Source organism: Arctopsyche grandis, chromosome 3 (assembly GCF_051622035.1).
Source record: "Arctopsyche grandis isolate Sample6627 chromosome 3, ASM5162203v2, whole genome shotgun sequence".
Taxonomy (NCBI): Eukaryota; Metazoa; Arthropoda; class Insecta; order Trichoptera; family Hydropsychidae; genus Arctopsyche; species Arctopsyche grandis.
In genome coordinates this window covers 16,119,925-16,144,617 of record NC_135357.1, presented here as the reverse complement: position 1 = coordinate 16,144,617, position 24,693 = coordinate 16,119,925, and the positions used below count along the sequence as shown (strand labels likewise).

Sequence of the window (24,693 nt, the reverse complement as noted above, 5' to 3'; positions counted from 1 at the left end):
TTGTGCGAGCCACAGGAGGAACAAACAAATTACGATTCCTCAGGTCCCTGAATTTACAAGGTGCATAAAACCTAAATTCATTAAGAACCTGAGGATTGTGTATTATCCCATTCAACAGCTTAAAAAAGTGCCTTCCCAGTAACATATCCCGACGAGACTCCAATGAGTTGAAACCCAACGCCCCTAATAGGAATGCACTAGGATATAGCCAATGATAATAACCATACCGTTACATATAAAGATATCTGAGAAACCGTTTGTGGATTTTCTCAATCTTCAATGAGTGAGTTATATGGGTAGGATGTATGTATGTACATATGTACATACATGTGTGTACATACATACATGTATGTATGTATGTATTTAGTTTTATTTTTACTAAATTCTAATTTAATTTGTTGAAATTGATTGATACAGAATTTAAAACTAATTATATTTCAATTTTTTTCCACGGTAAGAATTAAAATGTAAAGTCAAGATTTATAAGGATAGCGTCTGTGTATTGTACGAAATAAGAATGAAATAATTTACCGAGAAAGAAAATCGAGTTTTAATTTATCACTTGAACCGTTATTTAAAAACGAATTCGCAGCGAAATTACTTTTTCGTACAAGAAACGAGATATTTGATGAATATTGGATTTCTGTTTACAAACGCGATTCGCGCACACACACAATAGTAAAAAATATATTCATATAAATTTCCACGAAACATTTCTAGGATGCGAATGAAATTTCGTCGGATGCAACAGGTCTCCTTTTATTTAAGAGCTTCGTCGTAATATATTCGAGCCATTAAGTTTTATGAAGCCCATTTCACGGAAACTGCATACGATAGTAATTTTTGTAGACACGACAGTTATGCAAATGCGTTCCTTGCACCGAAAATATAACGTTTAAGAGCTTTGGATACTCCCACTCACTGATTAGAATATTAAACGAATACAAAGTATAACAGTTCGCATGGTTATATTCGTAACAGCTTAATAGCGTATAACGTTGCTTTGGAAAGTTGCTATTAATATGCATATGTACAGTCATTTTGGATTATTGTAAACGTTCACAAGGTGTGTAAAACAATTAAGGAGCACACAAGACAGAATTATTGCACACTTAACTATAGATAGGGCTGGCTATGTGAAGCCATTATCACATTAGTACTGCGCATACATATAATGAATAATCATTCTATAGTATGGAGCTGAAACAAAAGGTCGGCATAAAGCTGTGGCTACCCTTCGATTCAATAGTGTAATCAGGGTGAAAATTTGCTTTGGTAAGCAAATCGTGGATGTACCTCATGCATTGTATACATAAATGTATGTCAAAACGTCACTGGTATGTAATTGGCCTGTAATTGACATGTACATAAATAGCAATTAAAATTCACATTTATGTATGTATGTATGTATGTGCATACATATGCATACATGGAGGTACATATGTACATATGTACCTTGATTCTAAAAGCTATTGATATTTTATATGTTATACGTATGTACATATGTACATATAGCCAGCAGCGTGGCTCGGTCGTTAAGCTTCTGCTTAACACTGAGAGGCGCCGAGTTCGATCCCTTGAGCTGACCTCGATTGAAAAAGAATTTTTCTGAGTATATCTGTAATGCTGCTGGTCAGACCAGGATTTGTGACTCCTGGTTGATCGTTTCCTATCAGAGTTTGCCAATTTTCTCTGATTTCATTGTTGAAACGATTCCCGATTAAAAATTGGCTAAAAATCCTTCCTACCCACTATGTCACCACTATTTGAGTATGATTAATGTAAATATTACAATAAAAATGTATGTACAATTCATAGATGTCTCGTTAATTGTCGAGTTTGTCAGTGTCTCGTAATTTAGCGACTTATGTATATAATAAAAAATGCTGTATTGCTTGTAATTTGGCCAGGAAGGCGCATTGGGGTTTACCTGTAATGCCTTCCTGGTATGAAATAAAATAAAATAAATATGTATGTATGTATAAAACCGACTTAATATGTACATAAGTAAGTATATTTTACTGGTGAATACAGGTGCACTGTAACATGTATTAGATTTAATATTTTCCGAAGTTTATTAATTGTATGTGCTAATTTGAAACTAAGCAGAAATTGATACTTCTGTTGGTATTTCGTATTTAATTTTTTTTAAATATGTATTACACTGGCGTAACCACGAGGTCAATGGCCCCCACCCTAGAGGACTATATAGTACTAGTGTAGGGCCCGTTGATTTCAACGGGTGGTTTCGAAAAGAAATTGAAACTCGAATAAAAATGAAATTAAAGATATGGAATCGACTGGTTTCGGAAAGACAAAGGCACAAAAAAATGAAAATTATGAAAAAAATGAAAAATATGAAAATTTGTTCCCCATACTGGTCGAAAGTCGATTGTCGACGAAAGCCGAAGATACGCGAATGATTGGTTCCCCATACTTCTAAAGGATAATCGAATATTAATTAATTTTAGAGCGTTTTTTCTGTCGAGGCCGTAGTCTAATGGCTAGCGTACCTGTTCTGGGTGAGGGGGCCTTAGTTCGATTCCGTGATTTGGAATTAATTTTATTTTTGAAATATCGCTAAAATATAAATTAATTTCAATAATTTCAATTAAAAATATATATTTAATTGTTTTATATGAAAAGAAAAAAAAATGGTTCAAAACCTCGCTAAATAAAATTATTATAATTACGTATTTTTATATGGCGAGAAGGAATATTTCAATTAATGTTTAAAAAAAAAAGGCGAAATAAAGAATTGGATTTGGCGTGATGCACGTGACCATTAGCTCAATTTAGACCCATATTCAGGCTATTTGGGGTGATCGGTTCGAGTCGCGACAAAGTCGTCTCGTCGAAAAATTAATTTATCGATTTTTATCGATTCATTCATTATGTTTGGTGAGAGTTCGGACACACACACACACACACACACACACACACAGATTACCGTCTTTATATATATGATTATACATTACACATAATAATTAAAATTCGCATTCGGCGTTTAAAAACACGATTCAAACGCTGCTTTTTGGTCCAAAAAGTAGCATTATCGAATTAGGGGTGTGAGCAGACCACTACCCTTCAGGTATAAAATATTATCATGTGCATATACAAACATGAATTTTAAATAATGACTATTATAACTAACTCGCCTTTACGAAATTCATTCTTATTTTATTTTAATTTAGTATTTTTCAAATCAATTGTTTGTCATTTTCATTTTTTCCTATATACATTGTAGGTAAGTGTAATTTTTTTTATATCTGTATATTTTTAATACACATGTATTTATGAAACAAATTTCGTTGAAATATTGCTTCACAAATTAATAAGCTTACATGACAATAAATGAATAATATAACTGAATATAATTCTTATTTTTGAAAAAAAATGTTTGTATGGCTCACACGCTGCAAATTTCCTGGATAGCCACTGGTAGATTATATCATCTGTGATACTCGAAATGTCTACAAGATTTATTCCAAACGGATGATTCCTTTGATTAATCGATGGACGCACACACACATACACTTTTTTTTCTTATTCCTGGTAAATAAATCATAATGGTAACCAATATAGAATATTCGAAATTGACGTACTTCTTCTACTGCAATTTGATTGAATTCACAGTTAATTCCAATCAATAACTTAATTATCTGTATATGTATTTAATTCAAATGAACTGTATGAAATGTATACATATATTTTTTCATTCCTAACCATTACAACATTTTTATCAAATATCTTATTAAATTATATTATAAGAATTTTAAGCGTTATATTAAATATTCCGACTGTGCACGACAGATCGTTGCTGATTCCTGGAAATTCCATATACATGATAGAAAAGTCCCATTTATGTATGTATGTACATGTATACTAAGCTACTTTTATACTAACTGGCTTATACGAAACGTATTTACGTATATAAAATATTCAAACACATATAAGAGGAATCGGGGGAATGTTCTTATTTATGTATTAAATATGAGTATTTTGCGTTGGTTTCAGGACGAGAAGATGTACCCGCCGGCTCCGGACGTGACGGGTTGGGCCGGCACAGGAGTACCCGTGAGTACGAGGGGCGCCGGCGCCCCCAAGGAGACTCCGCCCTGGCCCATACCCATCAGTCAAAGTTCCAGTGCCACAGCCAGCTCATCCAGTAAGTCTCTCCAAATTACGCAAGCCTTCTCTCAGCGGGTTCGTGGTCCCCCGAGACGCGTCGTGTGCAATTCTGAAAAATTTAGAGAAAATCCCTCTCCGTAGATTTGCGTCAGTGTTACATTTTCACCGATGTTCGAATTTCGACCTGTGATGTGAATATTGATAAAACGCACCGTAAAAGGTTCTACATTCGCTCGTGTGGATATTAGCTTGGCGTGCTTATGCTTTGAAAACATTTTTATTCTGATATGTAGTATGTATGTAGCTACGTCCAAAATTGCATAATTAACATACATATCTGCAAGTCAGCAGCGTTTGGAATAAAAGGACTGATTAATCATATATATGTATGTATATGTACAAAGCATGAAATTAGGGTTATCAATTTCAGCACACATTCTAAAGTAGATCGTTTGCAGAAAAAATGCATAAAAATAACTGTTATTGAGTGATGATTTTCTTCTAAATTGGCAAACGATAATAAATTGCATTTTATATTCAGTACATAAAATCTAATTGGATCGGTTAAAAGTCTATTTGTGTTTTCGTAATGATTTTCACGGTGAGTTTAAATAATGCGAGATAAGATTTATGTATGTACGATTTAACGGTGTATTTAAAAAAATAAATTTGTTCTTAAGAACGAATCATTTGAGCATTAGAATAATATAGATTGTGCACTTAATAAATATATTTCTGTTTAAAAAATGTTACGTTGAACAATATTTTATTTGTAGTATGAAATAAAAAAAAAGTTCTTTTAACTTTTAAATAACAATAAAAATGTTCGCAGTTAAACTTAAACAACTTGAAAAACTCGAATGATTTCAACTACAATAAACTTGCGGATGAATTCACAAATTCTTAACTCGCGAGTTATTATGGTTGAATTCACAAATTCTTAGCTCACGAATAATTAGTATAAATACATATATTAATTAAATGCAGAGTGGGCCAATTTTGACAATTACCGCTATATGCGATTATATCTTTGATATATATTTGGTATATATATATATATATATATATCTTTGATGCACATTTCATTCATTTTAGGTAGCTTAATATTTTTTCTGTTGTGAAAGTAAATCATCAAATGTCTAATTCACACAAATGCTATGAAATGCTTACGATAAATGCGCATTAAAATTGTCCCCTCATGAAATTTTATCAATAAATAAAAATGTAAAATGTACGTCGCTCAAATTTTCACTAGTGTATTTCTTTTCAAAAAGCTTAAAATGGTTCATAGAAAAGACTTCTAAATAAACCTTGTAAAAAACAAATAGATTATTGCTCTTCTTTCGGATTTCTTCACATAAATTTACTAACAGAAAATTTTTTATTTCTTCTTAAGATACTAATACCTTCGGTAAAATAGATCATCGGACAATAATCCTCCTTCACGTTCGTTGGATTTATTATTAAGACAAAATTGCGATACTAAACTTTTTGTAATATTGAATTTTATAATCTTTTAATTTTTTAATAATAAATTACACAATTAACAAATATAGCAACCCAACTTATCTGCTAAATCCTTAGCCTCGTTGTTAGATTCCGCTTCGGCAGTATTTTAATTTTAACGAGTTTTATTGTCAAATCCTCTTAGAGGAAATCTTTTTCGTGTAAAAAAAAGAATTCAAAAGACATTTGCAAAAGCCATCGCATGCTGCTACACATTTTGCCATTCTTTTGTTGTTACGTTTAAGCTTTCGCCATTTCCAGCAACGTTTGAACCGCACGAGACAACTGGATTGGTGGCTGTAAGTGGCATATTTTTTTGTAGGATTTAACCCGTCGTGGACTAAAACGGTAATGTTGGGGGGGGGGGGGGGGGGGTATCAAAACGGGTCTTTCGGCGCACCAACGGCCACTAGGGGTGTATTAGCGTGAACCCTCAGTCCATATAATAATATCCCATATATTTTCACTAGTGTTATAATTTTTCGCGGTCGTTTAAACGTATGCTGTTTTTTATTATATAATACATATATGTATGTATATATTTGAAAGGAGCGAGTGTGTGTTTGTGCATGGTTCGCGCTTTGGTGTAATCTCCCACATTATTCTGTGCGTGCACTGGATTATCTTTGCTTATTTATTTGTCATTTGGAACAACTACTTTATAGCTTCGTTGGCTGTTTATGTCCGTGTGTGTATTCACATTATTATTTTTACATCATATGAATTGCTTATTTCTGACAATTTTAATGTGTATATAATATACTAGCGAACTGGTGCACACATTTTTTGTGCACTTGATAAATAGTGTATTTTCGAAATAAAATCGATTCTTCTTATTTATGTATGTACATACACAAATGCGAACTCGAACAACGAACTGTTGAATATGGTGGCGTTAAAGAGAATAACAAAAAAAAATCCGTATGCCTACATATGTAGAATAGGATAAAATCATGTCATTGCATATGCATTGCTTGTCTGTGTGTGACAGCGTATGTGACTAAATATGCCTTTTATATATGTATTTATTTATTTTTAATTTATACTAGGAAGACCTAACAGGTAACCCCAATGCGCCAATGGCTAGAAAAATTGTTACAAGTACTATACAAAGTAAATTTACGTCAATTGACATCCATAGAGATATCTATAGTCAAATTTGTAAATTTGAAGCATTTTTTAAAACAATTCAGCGAAATGCAGTAAAAACATATCAACTAAAATCCTCAGAGACAGGTCAAATTTGTAAATTAGCAGCATTTTATACAATTCGAAATTCGAGATTGTTAAAAACTCGAGATTTGCGAGAAAATGAGAAAGGTTGCCAATTTGTTGGAACCGTTTCAATAAAAATCAGATAAATTGACAAACTCTGATAGGAAACAATCAACCTGGAGTCACAAATCCAAGGACTGGCCAGCAGAAACCAGTGGGATTTGAACCAGTTTTTATTAAACCTATTTTCATAAACTGTACTCTCATATTTGCAGCCCCTCCCTCTCCCAGCTGCGCTTGGAAAGTTTGTACATATTTAAATCTTCTCCGTACATGATTTATAGAAAAATCTGCAAGCATTTATTTAAAAGATAATATTTATGTAAATTTCAAAGGAATATTATGTAATCGTCGACATTAAATGAGAAATGCTCTATTTGAAATTGAAGAGCGCTTTGTTTCTGTTTATACAATAGATTCTACCTGTATAGCATAGATATTCCATTCGTAAATATTGGCTTTTATCATAGTCACAGATATAAAAAGCGAACGGGATATTTTCATCGCTTTTAATAATAGTCGATTCTATTCGGGAGTTTTTTTTCGAAATAATTTACGATTCGAGTCGACGGGCTTTGTCGGAGGTTTTATACGTAAAATCGACATTTAATTTATTCGTTATTCAATATTTAAATTTCATGGAGTGTAGTATAACGAGTGGACTTTTATTCAACGGCGCGGTTTATATACAGAAAAAAATAAAAACTTCGAAAGGCAGGCAGGTAATCGTCGTTAAATTTTTTTCGACTCTCCCGGAAAAGGCGACGAAAAAAACTAAACTCGATTTCAATCGACGGGTGTGGGTTTAAAAGGACGACGAAGTTTTAAATACTTTTTCGTTTCGTAAGTGTTCGAGTTTGGAATCGTTACCGTTGAGAACTGCCGCGAAACTCAGGTAGATATACATATGTACAAACATAGATATTGTAAAAGTGACTACAAAAGAAGACGAAATCACTTTGAAAATGCTCATCGTAACCGACTTTTTTTTTTTTTGAAAAGTCTATTCCCTTTATCGACCCGTGTACGAAATTAATTGTGTAAAATTTACGGACGTATTTTATTGCGCGCGCACTTTCAAGTTTTATTACCGGTTATTTATGGCGAAATTTTCACGTTTGAAAATAAAAATACGAATGTCGATTTTGTAACAAATATCACCCAAATTCATTTTTACGGCCTGATATTAAATGTAATGGTTTTTATTAGAGATAAGCTCATCTTTATCCTCAGGATTGTAGGAGATTTTGGATTTTTCGCGTACAGTGTGATTTAATGCATTGTAAAAGGGCGAGATTGAAACGATCTGCAATGTTTATACCTTTATAATTGTTTGGAAATTAATCATTCTTTTCCCGCGTTCACCGTTGATTACTACAAGCGAATGTATAACCATTTTTTCTCCCGATGGAATTTTGCCGGTAAATTTTGCGTGTTTGGATACTAATTTTGATTAACGAGTCGGCCGAGTATTTTTTTGACGTTTATTTTTCATTCCAACGTCAAAGTCGGATCTCTCCTCCCTCCCTTGTTGGCAGGACCTATATAATACAAACAAATGATGGGTGGTCGTTATAGGGTTGAGAATTCGAAAGGCGCTTAGCTGGATGTCAATTTAAAAAAAAAGAAAAAATATGTAACTTGAAATTGTTTAATGAAAAAAAGTTTTTTTGAAAAAAAGTTGAATTTGGCAATAGGTTTGCAGGGTCGTCTTTCAAAGTTGGCTTAGGTTCGACCGGGGAAGTTTCCCGGGGAATCCCGGATCGGATCTTTGTTGTTTCGAAAGTATATCGGAAGGAATTTTCATTATGCGCTATTTGTGCTTTTTGAAGAGGGCAGCTTTTGAATTTTCATAATGAATTCGAGTCTTTGAGTTTGCTAGTAAAATTCTGAGAAGCCTTTTGTGTCGTTCTGTTCATTGAAAAAATATTGATATGATATTTTGAAATATTTTCGTTCGGATACAATTTTTTTAACTTTGCAACTTTCCCAGTAATGTTTTCAAGACTCAAGTTTAAATAATGCAAACAAGCACATGCACAGACAAAATACGAGATTATTATAAATTTACTTAGATAAACTAGTTTAAAATAATTTTAGGTTCAACGTGGAGCAACTTTATAACCACTGTCATTTATGTTAAAAGTTGTCATTAGGTATACAATATGTATAAGTTTGTGCGTTTATTTACATTAGAATGAAACCCCTAGATTATATGTAGATACCAAATATTGTGAAAGTGACTTGTTGATCAGATATATATAAATTTCCTTAAATGCGATTCAACAATCTGCACACACATACACACACACGCGCGCTTTCAACAAAAGGCACAATCCGAAGGGATTCGCGATATCTACCCGTATTGATTTCACAATCACAAACTCCCCGATCTCCCATTAGGGTCAAATACGAGCGGGCAAATATTATAGATGCAAAAGATGAAGGTCTCAGGGTCCAAACACTGCCAGATGTCGTCCCGTCGGCGAACATTTTCCGATTTTCCGATCACTCCCCAGCTTACCCCGAAATTTTCCAACTCCCCCTCCGTTTCAGGTGGTCCTCAACATTTTATTCGCATCGTAAAACAGACGTAAGGGAAACGCTGATCTATGGAGCACGAATAAAAGTACGCGTATAGTCTTTCGTGATTCGTGAGTAGTGTTTTATGAGGTCTGTTTGAAAAAATAAGAGGCATAAAAATCTTTTTGTGCCTGTTCCTTTTTTGTACTTCGGCGAGCTTCAGATTCCTGTGGGACTCAATAACTGATATATGTACGCAGTAGTAAGACGTGAATATATATCTTAGGGATGTCGAAAACCAGAATTTATTTGAAAGATGATATATGTTATATATTATCCGAAATAAAATATGAGTACATAATTCCCACGTGAAATTCAGATTTTTTTTAGGTAAACCAAAAGAGACATAAAGATACATTAAAATGTATACATAAATACAATACATTTAAAACGCAGCATTTTCTTTATTTATGCTCCATGATTAAATTTTAAAGCTTTTAAGTAGTTGGGTAAAATCACTTCATATTTCAATATAAAGTAGATGTGTATAATCGTACATATGTACACTTATGCATATCAGTCGACACTTAATTTTTGGATACACACAAGTTTAAACAGCCTAAATTCAAGTTACGGAGTCGGAAATGTCACCTAAATCAGCAGATATTATTCCGAGAGCCAAGACTTAATTAAAACGGACAGAAAACGAATATGAAGTTATGGTTGATTTATTGTCTTTCAGCAAAGTTAGTAAGCGTTCGAACTCTCTACCTCGTATTGTTTATTTCGCAAATAGCTGTCAAGCTTTAACTAAAGCCGAGCTCGAATTTTCTGCATACCGAATAGTGAAGTTTTCCTCAATTTTCGATCAGCCGATTCAATCAGGCAATGTAATAAATTTTAAATTTAACTGCAAACCCTGCAGTTCGTATTATTCTATTGTACCTTTGTCTTCATACATATAACATTCTGTGTATTTCGTCGTTGAGTTTATATATACATATACACATATAGGAAACACATATAAAAATGTTTTATATGAATAAAATAAGTGAAATACTTATTTTACGAGATAAACATTTACTATTAAAAAAATATAGTTAAAATTGATTTTTAAACGTTTTTTTTTATATTTTAAAGGTGTGTTGATAGCTTAAAAACCAATGAATGATCACAATATCTCTCGTACATTAAAGATATTACATAATTGTGTACAAAAAACATTTTTGTAATCAATATACAAACTCGTATATAAGCCGACGAAAAGTTGAGGAAATGAGTCTTGAGATATTCCGAGTTGGTAGAACGGAGCGCACCGGAGAAAAAAAAACATATATTTTTACACAATTTGATCCAATAGTTGAATGAATATATATATATATATATATATATATATATATATATATATATATATATATATATATATATATATTTATATATATATATATATATATATATATATATATATATATATATATATATATATATATATATATATTTGAGTTGGGTGAATCGTAATATATATGGTAGAAAGCAAGTCATATCCAAATAATTTTTATTAGCTTAAAATAGTTCTCAATATTTGGTCATTAATTTCACATGAGAGAAGCTTAAGTTTCAATACGAAACAATAATCATATTAACAATCATTTCCAGTGGTAGATTTATGTAAGAAGTTTCGAGGCCCGTCGAAACTTTTCGCCGGCCGATTCGAAACTTTAAAATGAAACCCTCGAATCGTGTTCGATTTACGAAACGTTATTACTGAATGCCGTGCGAGTACCTACATATTACCACTCCAGTTAATACACATCAGTTAATATATGTACATATGTTTATATGTGTAGTATTGGATTTGGTTAATTAAACGTTTCGGCAGATGTATTCGCTAGTACACAATTGATACACTTCATAGCTGTTTCATAGGACTAATAAATACATATGTACACTTGAATTTATGTATCTATGCAGAGTATACGGATACTCTATTAAAATTAATACATATCTGAAATCGCTATGATATTTATAACATAACGCATAGATATGTATATATATTATAAATATATATATATATGTATGTACATACATACATTCGGAAAAATCTAAGAAAAGTTATCCGAGCACAACGGACGCTTGTCGTGGCCATTTGCTGTGTTTGACATACATATGTACATGCGTTGTACAGATGATCGTATTTCTAATATTTATATATAGTATTTGGTGTCAAATATCAGTATTATATACATATTTAAATTTATAGGTATTTTTACAAGGTTTTGTTAGTTTCGTTTCGTTACGTTGGCCAATTTATAAACTCTTCAGATCGCTTTGAAACTTTGCCATTGTGCGAAGTTTGGCCCCCGATGGACATTTCAATTGTTTCCGCTAAGTCGTGAATAAGAATTTTGTATAATAATATTAAATACAACTCATTCATAAAATGAGAAATTTAAAAGTGAAGCGAAAAACTTTGGAATTTAATAGTACATATTATGTTCATAGCTAGTAGCTATTTCTTGCGAAATAATTTCTCTGTGAATTAAAACTTATTTATTTATAAAAAAAAACCAGCATATTAATTAATGTAATTGTTTCTTATGAAATCAAAAAAACAACGAATATATTTATAGGTGTATGGACGTTTATTTTCTCTCGTGTTTTTATATAAGAAATGAAAGATAAATATTATATATACGGAAAAAATATTGTATAGTATTGAAGGTATTTAAAAATGAATATCGATTAAACGATATTCATTACGAGATACAAATATGTGTACTGATATACATACATAGGGATATATGTATGTATATATGTATATACATATGTTATGCCAATCATTTAATTCATGTAAATATATTAAAACATATGATTACGCACATTACACGCGTATCCTATATCCAGATTGCTTTGGCGTGTTTCATGCAAAAATTTTAATGTGAGAAATGTGCCCAGTTTTTCCAATTTCACCGGAAAAGCATTTCCCCTTTTATAAATTGAGACATTAACACTCGCATTTATGCCCGATTTTCGTGTATATATGTATATGTATTTATGTACGATACATATATGTATATATGTATATTTTATTCATTTATATCTGTATTTATTTCATACGAAGCGGATTAATAACAATCATATGACCGTTTGACGTTAATGTCGCAGTCGTAAATTTTTGGAATCGCGTTCGAAACAGTCGAAAGGGGTATTTATCGTTGGGGTTTATTTCGAAAACGAACCCATATACATTTATATTTATAAACATATAATAATATATTTATTTTGATCGTTAGAGAATATTTCCATCTTCTTTAGTTCATACAACGGTTTTTGTAACGATCTGGGGTATTTATAGATAAATAAATATACTGTCGACTAAATACATACATATTTAGCATTTATGAATATATGTATGTATGTATATATATATATGATATATATATATATATATATATATATATATATATATATATATATATATATATATATATATACATACATATATATATATATATATATATATATATATATATATATATATATATATATATACATACATATATATACATATACTCATAAGTGCATCAAATTTAAATGTACTTTTTTGTTGCTTATCGATTCGATTTCGGCAAGGGGTGATGCGCATGCAAAATTTTTGATAAATATACGCACCAATTTATTCCGCTTTTCATGGAAAGCTGTAAGTTGTCTGTCAGACTATCGGATGGTGAACACGTCTCACACCCCAACCCCCATACTACCAGTCTCCAATATCCGGAAAATCATAAATCCGGAAAAGAATCCATTATGTTTACCCACAAAAGCTCGAACCGTTGCCGAGGCACGTACGTATGTACGTACGTCGCAACTACAAAAATAACTATAACAGAAAATATTTGATTTGCAGTAATTTTATTTCATTTTTAATTAAAAACGCGTGGAGGAGTGCGTAAATAACTGGAGCGAGATTCAAATGCGACGCAAATTTTCATTTCGTTGAAATATATAAGGATTCGCGTCATTAAAAGGAAATTAACGCGAGATTTTATGTTGAAAACATAAATGTTAATTAAATTAAAATTTAACGGCGTTAACTGTGTACAGAAAAAAGAAGAATTATAATGGTTCTTTTTATTATTTTTCGGGGACGCAAAGAATGCTCTACGTCCCTGGTGCGAAAGTCGTTCGTTTGGCCTCTCGTACACTCTCGTATTGTTTCATTCTGCAGGGTTTATCAACATTTCTTTTTTTTCCATTCGTATAAATCACACAGTTATATTTCGCTATTTGAATTTTTAACCTCGAGCTCGTTTTGAAAACATGTATTAATCATGCGAATTGATGGGCTTTCACTTTCTCGGACATCTGTTCCATCATTCATTCGGAAAAACTTGTGCGAATGTTCGTGGGCGTTTTTGAAACTCATTGTTATTCCAAAATCCGATCGAGTTTGCCCTACAAATTGAATATCAGAATAAATGAATAATTTACCAAAGCGTCTATAAACATATTGTGTATTATTTTTGACGCCCTTCTTTCGTTTTATAAAAAAATGTATGTTTTTATTTTTCGCTCTTGTATCTCGTTGATTATTTGTAAACGTCTAAAAACAAACATGCAAAAAATTGATCAAAGCATTTTGTATATCACATTTTAAAGTGAACTTCTTATATTTCAAGCACATTCCTTATTTGATGAAAGTCAATTTAACGACTAAATAAGTCAATGGCGGCTATTGTCCAAAAATTCATTCCAGGAAAAAACAGTTAAGCTTGGGTAATTTTGAAAGTGGGAGAGGTGCATCGATGGGAATGTATCCACAACGTCTCACTTTAGTATCGTACTAGTTCTCAAACAGCGTGACATTGCATCAAAGTAATTCACCATATCGTCCTTATTTTGGTGAATATCATTATTTGGCAATTTTATTTTTGCCATGGTGCCATTACAGGTTGAATTTATATATGAGCCGTTATATTTGAAAGTGGCAAAGGTCACTTTTCTTAATTTCGAGAAATATTTCGCAAAACATTGTATTTAATGTTTTGCATTTAACAATATTTAAAAATACTGGTGGCCCGTAATAATTTTTTCAGCTTTTCCGAGACTCTGAACTTGTCGAATTAAAAGAAGTGATAACAATTTGTGAATTAAGTCAAACAGAAATAGTGTTTCTGGGACTGAAAATTATATTATATAATTATATTCAAATATTATATAATTATATAAAAAATTATATAATTATATTCAAATAATGATGAAAAATAGAGGGTAAGTAGCCAATTTGGTGACGAACCGTTTCAATAATGAAACGGTTAGATAAATTGGTAAACGATGCAATAATTAGATATTATCAAAAAGTTCAAAGATTGATTACAATTTTACTGAATTTAACTTCGTTCTAAAAATAAAGAATTTAATGATTTAACCACAAACTTAAAATCACTCGTTTTTCAATTTACAATATTTGTTTTATTTTATTATTTTACATACATATTTTCACATACATATATACAAATATACCAGGAAGGCTTAACAGGTAAACCCCAAATGCGCCTTCCTGGTCCACATAATTATTACATAGATACATGTAAATCTAAATATCTGACATCTATGGTCAGTATACATATATTACAAACATCGTATTAATACGATAAATAACGATGAATAACTTTCATGTAACAATACGAATTTTATATTCGATAAACAACCACAGAGACATCTATGGTGAGCAATATGGCGAAACCTAAGATATAACAATAACTAAAGGTTCGCAACAGAAAATTGGGAAGGAAACTCCAATTTTACAGGAATCGTTTCAATGAAAATCAGAAAAATTGGCAAATTCTGATAAGAAACGACGACCTAGACAAATCAAGGTCTGGCCAGCAACGAGACTTAGCGGGAATCGAACTCGTAACATCAAGTACGAAATAATTTTACATTCACCACTAGACCACGCTGCTGGTTGTTGTTTATTTATGTTGTTGTATGTTATTTGTCTTCATTATATGCAACTAATTTATAATTTATATATTAACCCGCCTTCGCTCGGTTCCACTTTTGACGATCTTTTCTGTTTTAGCACTGATTTAATAGAATTAGCTTGATATGGAAATACAGTCTAGTATTGAGAATAACCGTCAAACCATTAAAAAAATCTACATTTGTTTTTTTGTTAAATTTATATTTGAATCGAAAAAAAAAATAGATAATTTAACGACCAACCAATCACAAACGTATTTAACCAATCTAGCTAATCAGAAACAATTTTGACGACAGCCAATCAGAAATGAATTACAGACGCCGTTTTGGTTTCATATATAATATTCGTTACCCTGCAAACTCAATACAATACTAAATTCCATACCTGCAAACCAATTAGTTTCCATCGACACGGTAATTAACGAAAGTAATTATTCATACAGACAAATATAACAGTGTATTACGAACAATGACGACATTTTGTCCGTCCTATCGGGCCGGCAACTGGAAAAGCGATTTCGGTGAAAAGTTTTCAGCTAAAATCGAAGGGCCGGGAGGAGGAAGAGGGATCCGGAAGCTGGCCGTTTCGGTCACGCGATCCGCCGTTTAGTCACAATGAAGTGATTTAAGTTTTCATTCTGTATAGAACGCACGCGGTCAGGGTATATGGATGTGCGGGCCGCGGTCCTAATCCGAGCCCGGCACGCGGACACGAGTGATAAATGCGAACGCACCCTTATCTCAACATGGAAAATCCCGTGCGGGGGTGTTATCGCATGTCAGCATCTGTTACCGCCGTTTCGAAGGTCAGCTCAGCTCGTCATAATTTGAAAACTATTATTTTTTTCGACGCTGAAATCTCGAGACGCCGCATCTCATCGATTGTGTCCGAGTTTGACGTTCAAATCTTGATTGAATGGAATTTCTGCGGTGCTGCTAGTCACATTTGGATGTTTGCGACAACGCAGAGTTTGTCAATTTATCAGATTCAACTGTCGAAACGATCCTCAGAAATCGCCTAAAACCTATCCTACCTTTTATTATCGCCACTGTTTGATTATGACTTCAAATTTAAACACAATATCTTATATTATAATTGTCTAATGCATGCGTGTGTACCATGTATCAGCATTGAAATCAAATAAATTGACAAACTCGGATAGAAAACGATCGACCTGGATTCACATATATCTAAGGTTTGGCCAGCAAAACAGGATCATGGCTTGAACCTGTAACCCCTAATTTGTCAATATTATACGCTAACCACTGAGTTATGTTGCTAGTTAGATACATATTATATATAAATGTGTATAATATTATTAAGATTATTTGTAAATATTTACCCAATAGATTGAAATGTTCAAAATGAAAATTACAATAGATTAAGTGGATCATTTTAAAGATTATTCTAGAAGAAAGATACAATTTTTTTAGATTTATATTTGAGTCTCGCAAAACATCGGGAAGTCTCTGGAATACGTTAGAATATTGCAACTTTCTTTTGTAGTATAATATTATGTTCTGATATTATTTTTTTAAAAATATGTTTGTTTGCTTGTTCAAAAAAATATGCAAATTGTCGAATTATTTAATTTTATTTATTAAATTATACATCTTTTTGTGGTTATTACATTTATGAAGGTACACACACACATATGTATATTTTTATCGTATAACACACGGTATATTACAGGCGAAAAAAGAGTATCGTGCTATGTCTACAATAACAAAACTAATTCTAGAAAAACTTGTACAACATTATTAAGCTAATATTTCGCAATTTTCTCTTCTTATATACCGGCAAATGTTCCCTTTTACGACGCGGATATACGTGTAACGCTATTAAGAGAATATTACTCGTCTTGTTAACCGCCACAACATTTTTGAAACTTTTGTAGTGAAGATTTCCTTGAAAATTCTTTCAACTTTCATTTCATACGCCTTTTAGGGCTAATTTTTCGCCAAGGTCAATAACTTATCTCGAAAACTGTACCCGTATTTTAATCGATATAAAAATCGAACAACGGAATATGAAGATCAATACATATTTATGTACATATGCATGTATATTTGTATGTTACAGTCAAAGTGTATTTTCAATTGTTAATGTATTTTCAGTCCAACTGGTTTTTTCGGTTATTCAAATTCGAATACAATTCAACTAGTGAATTATATCTCTACAAGCTCAAATACACTTTCAACAATGTGCGCCAGTTGTATTATAACAGTTGAGTTTTTACATCTCTGACGTTTTTATGAATGATTTAGAATTCAATAATGCGTCAGTATTTGCTAAGGTAACGAATACTGTATCACGATAACTGTAAGAATGTGATTTTTTCAATGCAAAAATGTGACTTTCCAACTCAATTTACTAGTCGAGTGACGTTTTCATGAATACCTAACCCTTCCATCTAACTTGGTACCAACTTATACATAGTTGAACTGTATTTTCAGTTGTAATATATTTTGACCAGTTAGAATGTGATTCGCCATATGAATCAACTAACGTGGGGTAGACGGAATATATTCCAACTAGTCGAAATATATTACAACTGGAAGATACACTTCAAATGTAAGATATGTACATACATATATACCCAATAGCATATGGACATACATATGTATGTATGTGTGAGTACTATATATAATAATAAAAGTTTCGTCTGAAATTGGAAACCATTCCTCGATCAAGATTTACGATAGTATTTGACAGCCGGTCAACTCAATAAGTGAATACAATGCTGACAGTTACGAATCCAACAGTCGCAAGATATTGTTGTATGATACAGTAAAATATTGTAGAACATACAATATTTATTATTTTCAAATTATTGTGTTGAATATATTAATTTGTACACCGTGGGAATACATTGCTATCAAAACATTCGGTGATTTACCGAGAACATCTATGCAAAAAATTGCGGATACAAACAGATTAATTGATCATTGAAAATATTATGTTATGAAGCCAAAAACGTAGGGGTTCTTTTTTATTATTTAATGTTTTTGATAATTAAATCTTATATTTATATAACTGATTGGTTCATAATCATATCAATTATGAACCAATCTGGCCAGTTATAGTGGACACAAATTAACAAATTAATAAAAAATCTTTGTTCATGCACAAACTACATATTAGGCATAAGTCGAGTATTCTCAATCGTTTCAGGCTCAATTAGTCTTGGATTTCGTCGTCGCATTTTATTATCACCGTGCCATGTTCCTTGTACTAAGTGTAATTATCAATAATCCACCGATTCTCCCAGAATTCAGTTTTTATGTGAAAACTAGCATTTTCTTCAATTCTCCAATATATACAGAGCACAATATGCACAGCCAATGTTCAATTCTCCAATATATACATTTAACCATATACATACATAGGTAGCTGATCTTACGGATCTTGACATTTTATTAGCTCTTACAGCACATTGTTTTTTCTTGAATGTTATTAGTGTCTTCTTCTTTCATATGTATATTGTTTTTTTTTACTATTTTTACATTTCTATATGATAAAATGACATACATATATATTTACTTTTATCGATCGATTTTATTTTATTTTGTTATTATTCTTATGTAATTTTATTTTTCGCTGTATTTAAATGGATTTTTATTGTAAATAAATAAATATTGTTTATCCCATCCTCTATGTATGTACATATGTATGCTTACCCTGGCAATATTAAAAAAAAAACGATGGAAACGTTAATTATACCAACGTTGTATTGTATCTATGTATAGTTTGCATAAGATTTGCTTTAAATACTTGACGTTTTGATATCTCAAAGATTTTGACAACTCGAAAATTTTGACAGCTACAAGTTTCATGTACACCTGGTAGAGTCTATTTGACTGTTAGTACTTAAAATACAATAGTTCGTCTATAAACAAACTAGCATGTTCATGAACAAAACGGAGTGAACACTTATACCGTAACATATGTACATATACATATTTTACAACGCAGAAGCTGTAAAATTTTTCATCTGTATATACATATGTATGTATAAATTTCAATTTCAAATGTAGTGTGCCCGTTCAAAACACGATCATATTCCGATTCGCGTCACTCTCGCGTGCAAATCGTTACCCTGCCATTTCCTCGTGTCAATTTGCATTATATTTCCCTCTATTGATTGACACGTGTAATAGGCAACCATTGTTCGGGGTGCCGCATCAGGGGGGGCCGACCATGAATCTGAAATGGGCCGACTTTAATCCACAATAAAATTTGCATAAAAGGTATCGGGGCCGATAGTTTATCAGACCGGTGGGGTTTATTTTGTACCCGAACACGTCCTCTTCTGCGTATAATAACGCGGGCAGCACCGTTTGCAATTTCGCTTAAAATACGAGCCGAACGATATGGTCTTGGTGAAATTTTGAGCTAGTCCTAAACACACTGTCTTCCGCAATTTAGTGTCGTCCCGTGCTGAATTTGGGCACGTTGTACTTTATATTTAGACTGAGTGAAATACCTTATGGACGTTTTGATAGCTAAAAGCTAAAATTACACATACAATTATTTTAATATGCAAGTTGACATAAAAGTCACATGGTACAAGTTGCTTACTTTTGAATTGATGTACATACATATGTATGTATATAATCCGTTATAATTGAAAGTGGCATAAGTCCACCTTTCTTCATTTCGAGAAATATTTTGCAAAACATTGGATATATTATTTTGCGTTTAATAATATTAAAAAAAAAGATGTCATGTACTGTGTTTTTTCAGCTTTTCCAAGATTCTGAACATATCAAATTAAAATAAGTGATAAAAATTTGTGAATAAAGTCAAACGGAAACAGTGTTTTTGAACTGAAAATTTGATTTCCGCCACTTTCAAATATAACTTCTCAGATAATGACCCATTCAATTCGGGACAAACAGTGATATATGTAAGTCACACACGAAGACATGTGAAGGCACTCCAGGTGTACAGACTGATCCTCTCCTATTCGAAGAAAATTTACCTTAAAGTAACGAACAAACACACAGACATCCCAACAGAGAACGATTATTGATAACAAAAAACTGCTTTTTACTCTTGTGTCTCGGTGTGTTCTAATTTTGACGCATATTTATAAGTAAGTGTTTGATTTATTTAAATAATTCTGCACATTAATATTCAGACGTCGAAAAGCAACAGCGTAGTCTGCTAATTTACGTTGAAATAATCCTACAATTATTTGATATGCAGGATCGTGTTCTCTACCTAAGATTATCTCTTCATAGTTACATATGTATATAAATACTAAACTCACGCATTTGAGGTGAATTATAACCGGCTTAGTTGTTTTTGGAGTTGCGTGCAAAAGCTTCATTGTATTTGTACAAGTATTAGGTTACAAAAACCATAACGAATGCTTATTGCGGTGCTTTAATAAGATCGAACAGTACCTAATAAGCGAGCAAATACCTAAAGGAGATTCGTCAGCGCATCTAGAATGCACCGTTATTGGAAAATACTGCAGTTGTTAAAGTGAACGCTGATTTATTGAGGAATTAGTCTCTCGTGGAAAACTGTCTGCCTCAGCTGTAACAATTTTCTTCCCAATTATATTAAGAGCTGTTCCAACTAAACGAAATATGTTGCATAGATACATATAACTATTTTAATTTAGCACGTCAAATAAATCAATTTTGGAATGGGCTTGTTGACTATGACCTGTTTAATCTATTGTCCTAGGCCGTATTTTACGACAGTCACGGGCTTCAAAGGGTTAAACATGGGGACAGTCGGATTTTGGCACTATTGGCGTTATTAACGCGGACGGGCTAGGGGTCAAAGTTTGCGGGCGGACGCCTATTAAGGGGTTGGTTAATTGTTGTTTATGGGGTCGGTGTTACCCAGTGTAGTGGTGGGACGAGGATGGGGTTAACAACACCCGAGGCGCTTGAGACACCGCAACCGAAATATATTGTGTATATTTTACGCGTTCCTTCGGTTTATTTTATTTTATCGGCGATTGGTTTTAGTGCTGTTTGGCCAGGTGAAATGGTCTGAAGGTACGGAAAATAAGAAGAGGTGAATTGATGACGCTTAACCCCCCGTCGACCGGTAAATCAGAGCACTCTTAGCTTGAAATCCTCCGTTATAGTTTAAAGCGTGGCTGTTAGTAGTTGTTTTTGTGAAATGGTGGACAGATTTCAATCAAAGTTTACTTATGTTGTGAAGGTCGTATTTATTATTTACATTATTTATATGAATATTTAATCGTTAATATACGCTGGTTTTATATTACGCAAAAGCAAATATACATTTTTAGAAGCTATTTAGGAGGAAAGAAAAGCAGTGATATAAAATACATCTTGGTGAGATACATACAAATGTATTTATTTGACAGTTGAAGTGTTTTTTAAATTTTTATTTTATTTTATTACATGTTTTATTTACGTGCCTTATCTATTTACGGGCCAGAAAAATATTAAATTTGATTCTGGAGCTGTCAAATTTAAATAGACTTGAAAGTGGCATTTTTTTGACAACTTTTATGATTCTAAATAAAATTATTTATATCTCATATCTTATAAAATAATCAGGAATTGTTTTGTGACATTCTTCCTGGGATTAAAATAATTCAATTTAATTTCTTTAGCTTTGAAGATAAATAAATTCCAATTGAATTACGATCCAAGTTGAATTCCAACTGGAAACTTTCCTTTTAACTTATGTACATAGCGAATAGTATTTTTCTTAATTAGTACATCGTTCTTTTGTGTCGGGGGCTATGTATGTACATATGTACATATGTATAGTGATGAATGATGTGATAAAAAAAACTATTTCCATCAAATTTTTATTTACAACTCCGCTTAAATTTATTGAAAATTTAAGACAAATAATTTCAACAAACCGATCTTTTTCGCGAGCTTTAGTTAAAATCAGAAATAATAAAAATACATTCAAGTCTAGGTTTAAAAAACTCATCTCATATTATATGTATTAGATGTCTTAAAAGATTACAGCTATTTGATTTTAAATATTAAATATGGCAAATTAGTCAACTGTAAAACTGTTTTCTGATGTCTTTTCAAGAGTGAAGGAAAAATCAATGAAATATGAGAGCTTTCAGCCAACATATATATATATATAGCTTAATAATTTGGAAGAAATCAAGCATTAATTAATAACGAAATCGTAATAAATAAGTTTTGTTCATTTGGTATAATATTTTGGCTATGAACATTTTTTAAGATGCCAAAATTATGAATGCTTGGAGGTTGCCAATGAAAGGGATTGAATCGTGTCAGAGCTCTAGATGTTAATTGATTAAGGACATAGAATTTAAACTTCAATAAAAGTAATAAATTTAAAAAGTAGACGACTTTCATGATAATTTTATCGTTATCGCAAAATTTCATTCGATCATATGATTGATCTCACAACTCCATTGAATACGGACCTCGCTCAACGCTATCAAGATAAGGCCAGAACCTCCATAAATTTGCCGCTTAACATAATTTCAAGATCCGAAACTAACCTGAGCTTGGAGGTTCACGCTCGTTTGGTCGCTTTAAAGCATCGCCCAGTTCCAATTTCCGGCGTCAGGACGCTTTTCATGAAAAAGGGTCCCGAGCGTTTGTCAAGCGGTCTGGTCTGCGCGAACTGGGGCCCCGAGGCGCCATAAATTATGACGAGGTACCTTTATTCGGCAGTCAAAGGGGCCCTTAAGCTGTTTGCGAATCCGATCAATCTCGATGGCGTAATTTAAATCCGGACTCCGTTCCATCGAAAATCCACCCTCCACCACCCCCACTGCACTGAGCCGAACCAAGCTCGTTCAGATTCACTTAACATAGGTATAATGGCTTTTGATCGGTTAAATGATTCATACGCATAGTTCGATTGAATTAACCCTTTTAATACCGGCAATGTTATAAGGCTTTCTACTATAAGTTTACATACAGTTTAAAATTAATGTTTACTATTAAATTAGCTATGTTTAAGCCGTTTGTATTACAAATACCGAGAAAAGCTGGGTAAAACCACCAGTATAATATAATATGAAAGGACTTCAATCAAATTGTTTCCTTTGTTTTGACACAACCTATCTCCAATTTATTGCACACTTCTTTGTAGAGCCAATGGATTCATAATACATATTATTTGTGATTAATTAAATTTAATAACCTCATTATAAGGTATTTACTTCTGATCAAAGCATCAAAACAACAGACAGTCAAAACTCAACATCAAACGTCTTAAATTGTGTTACACATTCTGCTAATCTCAAGACTTTTCTAAAATTAAATGAACTACATAAATATAACTTAAATTTCTAGCAACATTTATGTGATATATAATATAATATAGTAATATATGCATTAATTGATATTTACAATCATTAGCGGTTACTAAAGTAAGATAAAAATAGTAACGCCATTGAAACTTTTCACTCTTCTCGGTGTACTTTTTGGACTATTTATTTTCCGTCGCAACGCGCAATTTAATGAAGTTAGATTTATGGCTTATGGCTTTTGAAATACGACGGCTCGCGGGATTACACTACACAACTTTGTGAATTATACTTTACTGAGAAAGAGGCCGAAATCTCCACCACATGGAAATCAAAAAAAAAAAAAACATGAAGAGGGGACGGAGAAAGTGCCCTCAAGTCATCTCTTGGCACCCCTCCTTTTTATCTCCCAGCACTTTCACTTTTCCGGTTACGAATAAATAATCGTGGACCAAGTTGGCGCCTTTGTTGCCGCTTCAATTTAAAAGTTTTGACGTAGAGGATGCGCCCTTGAACTGGATGACAATTAAGCCTTATAGGGAAGTCACGCGTCACATTCAGTGACTAATTTAAAAGAAAACTCCAAGATTATTCATTCTTGTTTGAGCCTAAAGCTTTAAAATGTAATTTAAATACAAAAAAAAATCGATAAAATAAAAACAGTGAGTGAAAGATAAGAGACTTGCAGAATTGAAACATGAATATTTCATTTTGGATTCGGTTATTCAATTAAATTTTTCCACCTTCCAAGTGAAAATTTCTCACGCCCTCATTCGCATGGGAATGCTCGGCGCGGCGCAATAAAATCGTAAACTGTCACCTGTGAATTGTAGCAGGTGTCCTCTATACACCCGGGAACTGTTCAAATTGTAAATTGGATTTTACAGAAGGTTTTTGCCGCGCGTGAAAACTTGTTAACATTCCATCGAAATCGATCCATCCGATTTTAACGTCAGAATAGATTTTTTCAGATTGTTGATAAATTTATCTGTAATTTTAAATTTCCAGAACTCTTGTTTGG

At 32.4% G+C, this 24,693-nt stretch overlaps 1 protein-coding gene across 1 annotated transcript in view; it reads left to right on the top strand.

The window, feature by feature from the left end:
* Nucleotides 1–24,693, top strand: part of LOC143909393 (uncharacterized) — a 76,782-nt gene that overhangs the window by 10,567 nt on the left and 41,522 nt on the right. The window contains exon 2 of the mRNA XM_077427356.1: nucleotides 4,018–4,168. Coding sequence (XP_077283482.1) covers nucleotides 4,018–4,168 — 151 coding nt within the window. The remainder of the gene's footprint in view (nucleotides 1–4,017; nucleotides 4,169–24,693) is intronic.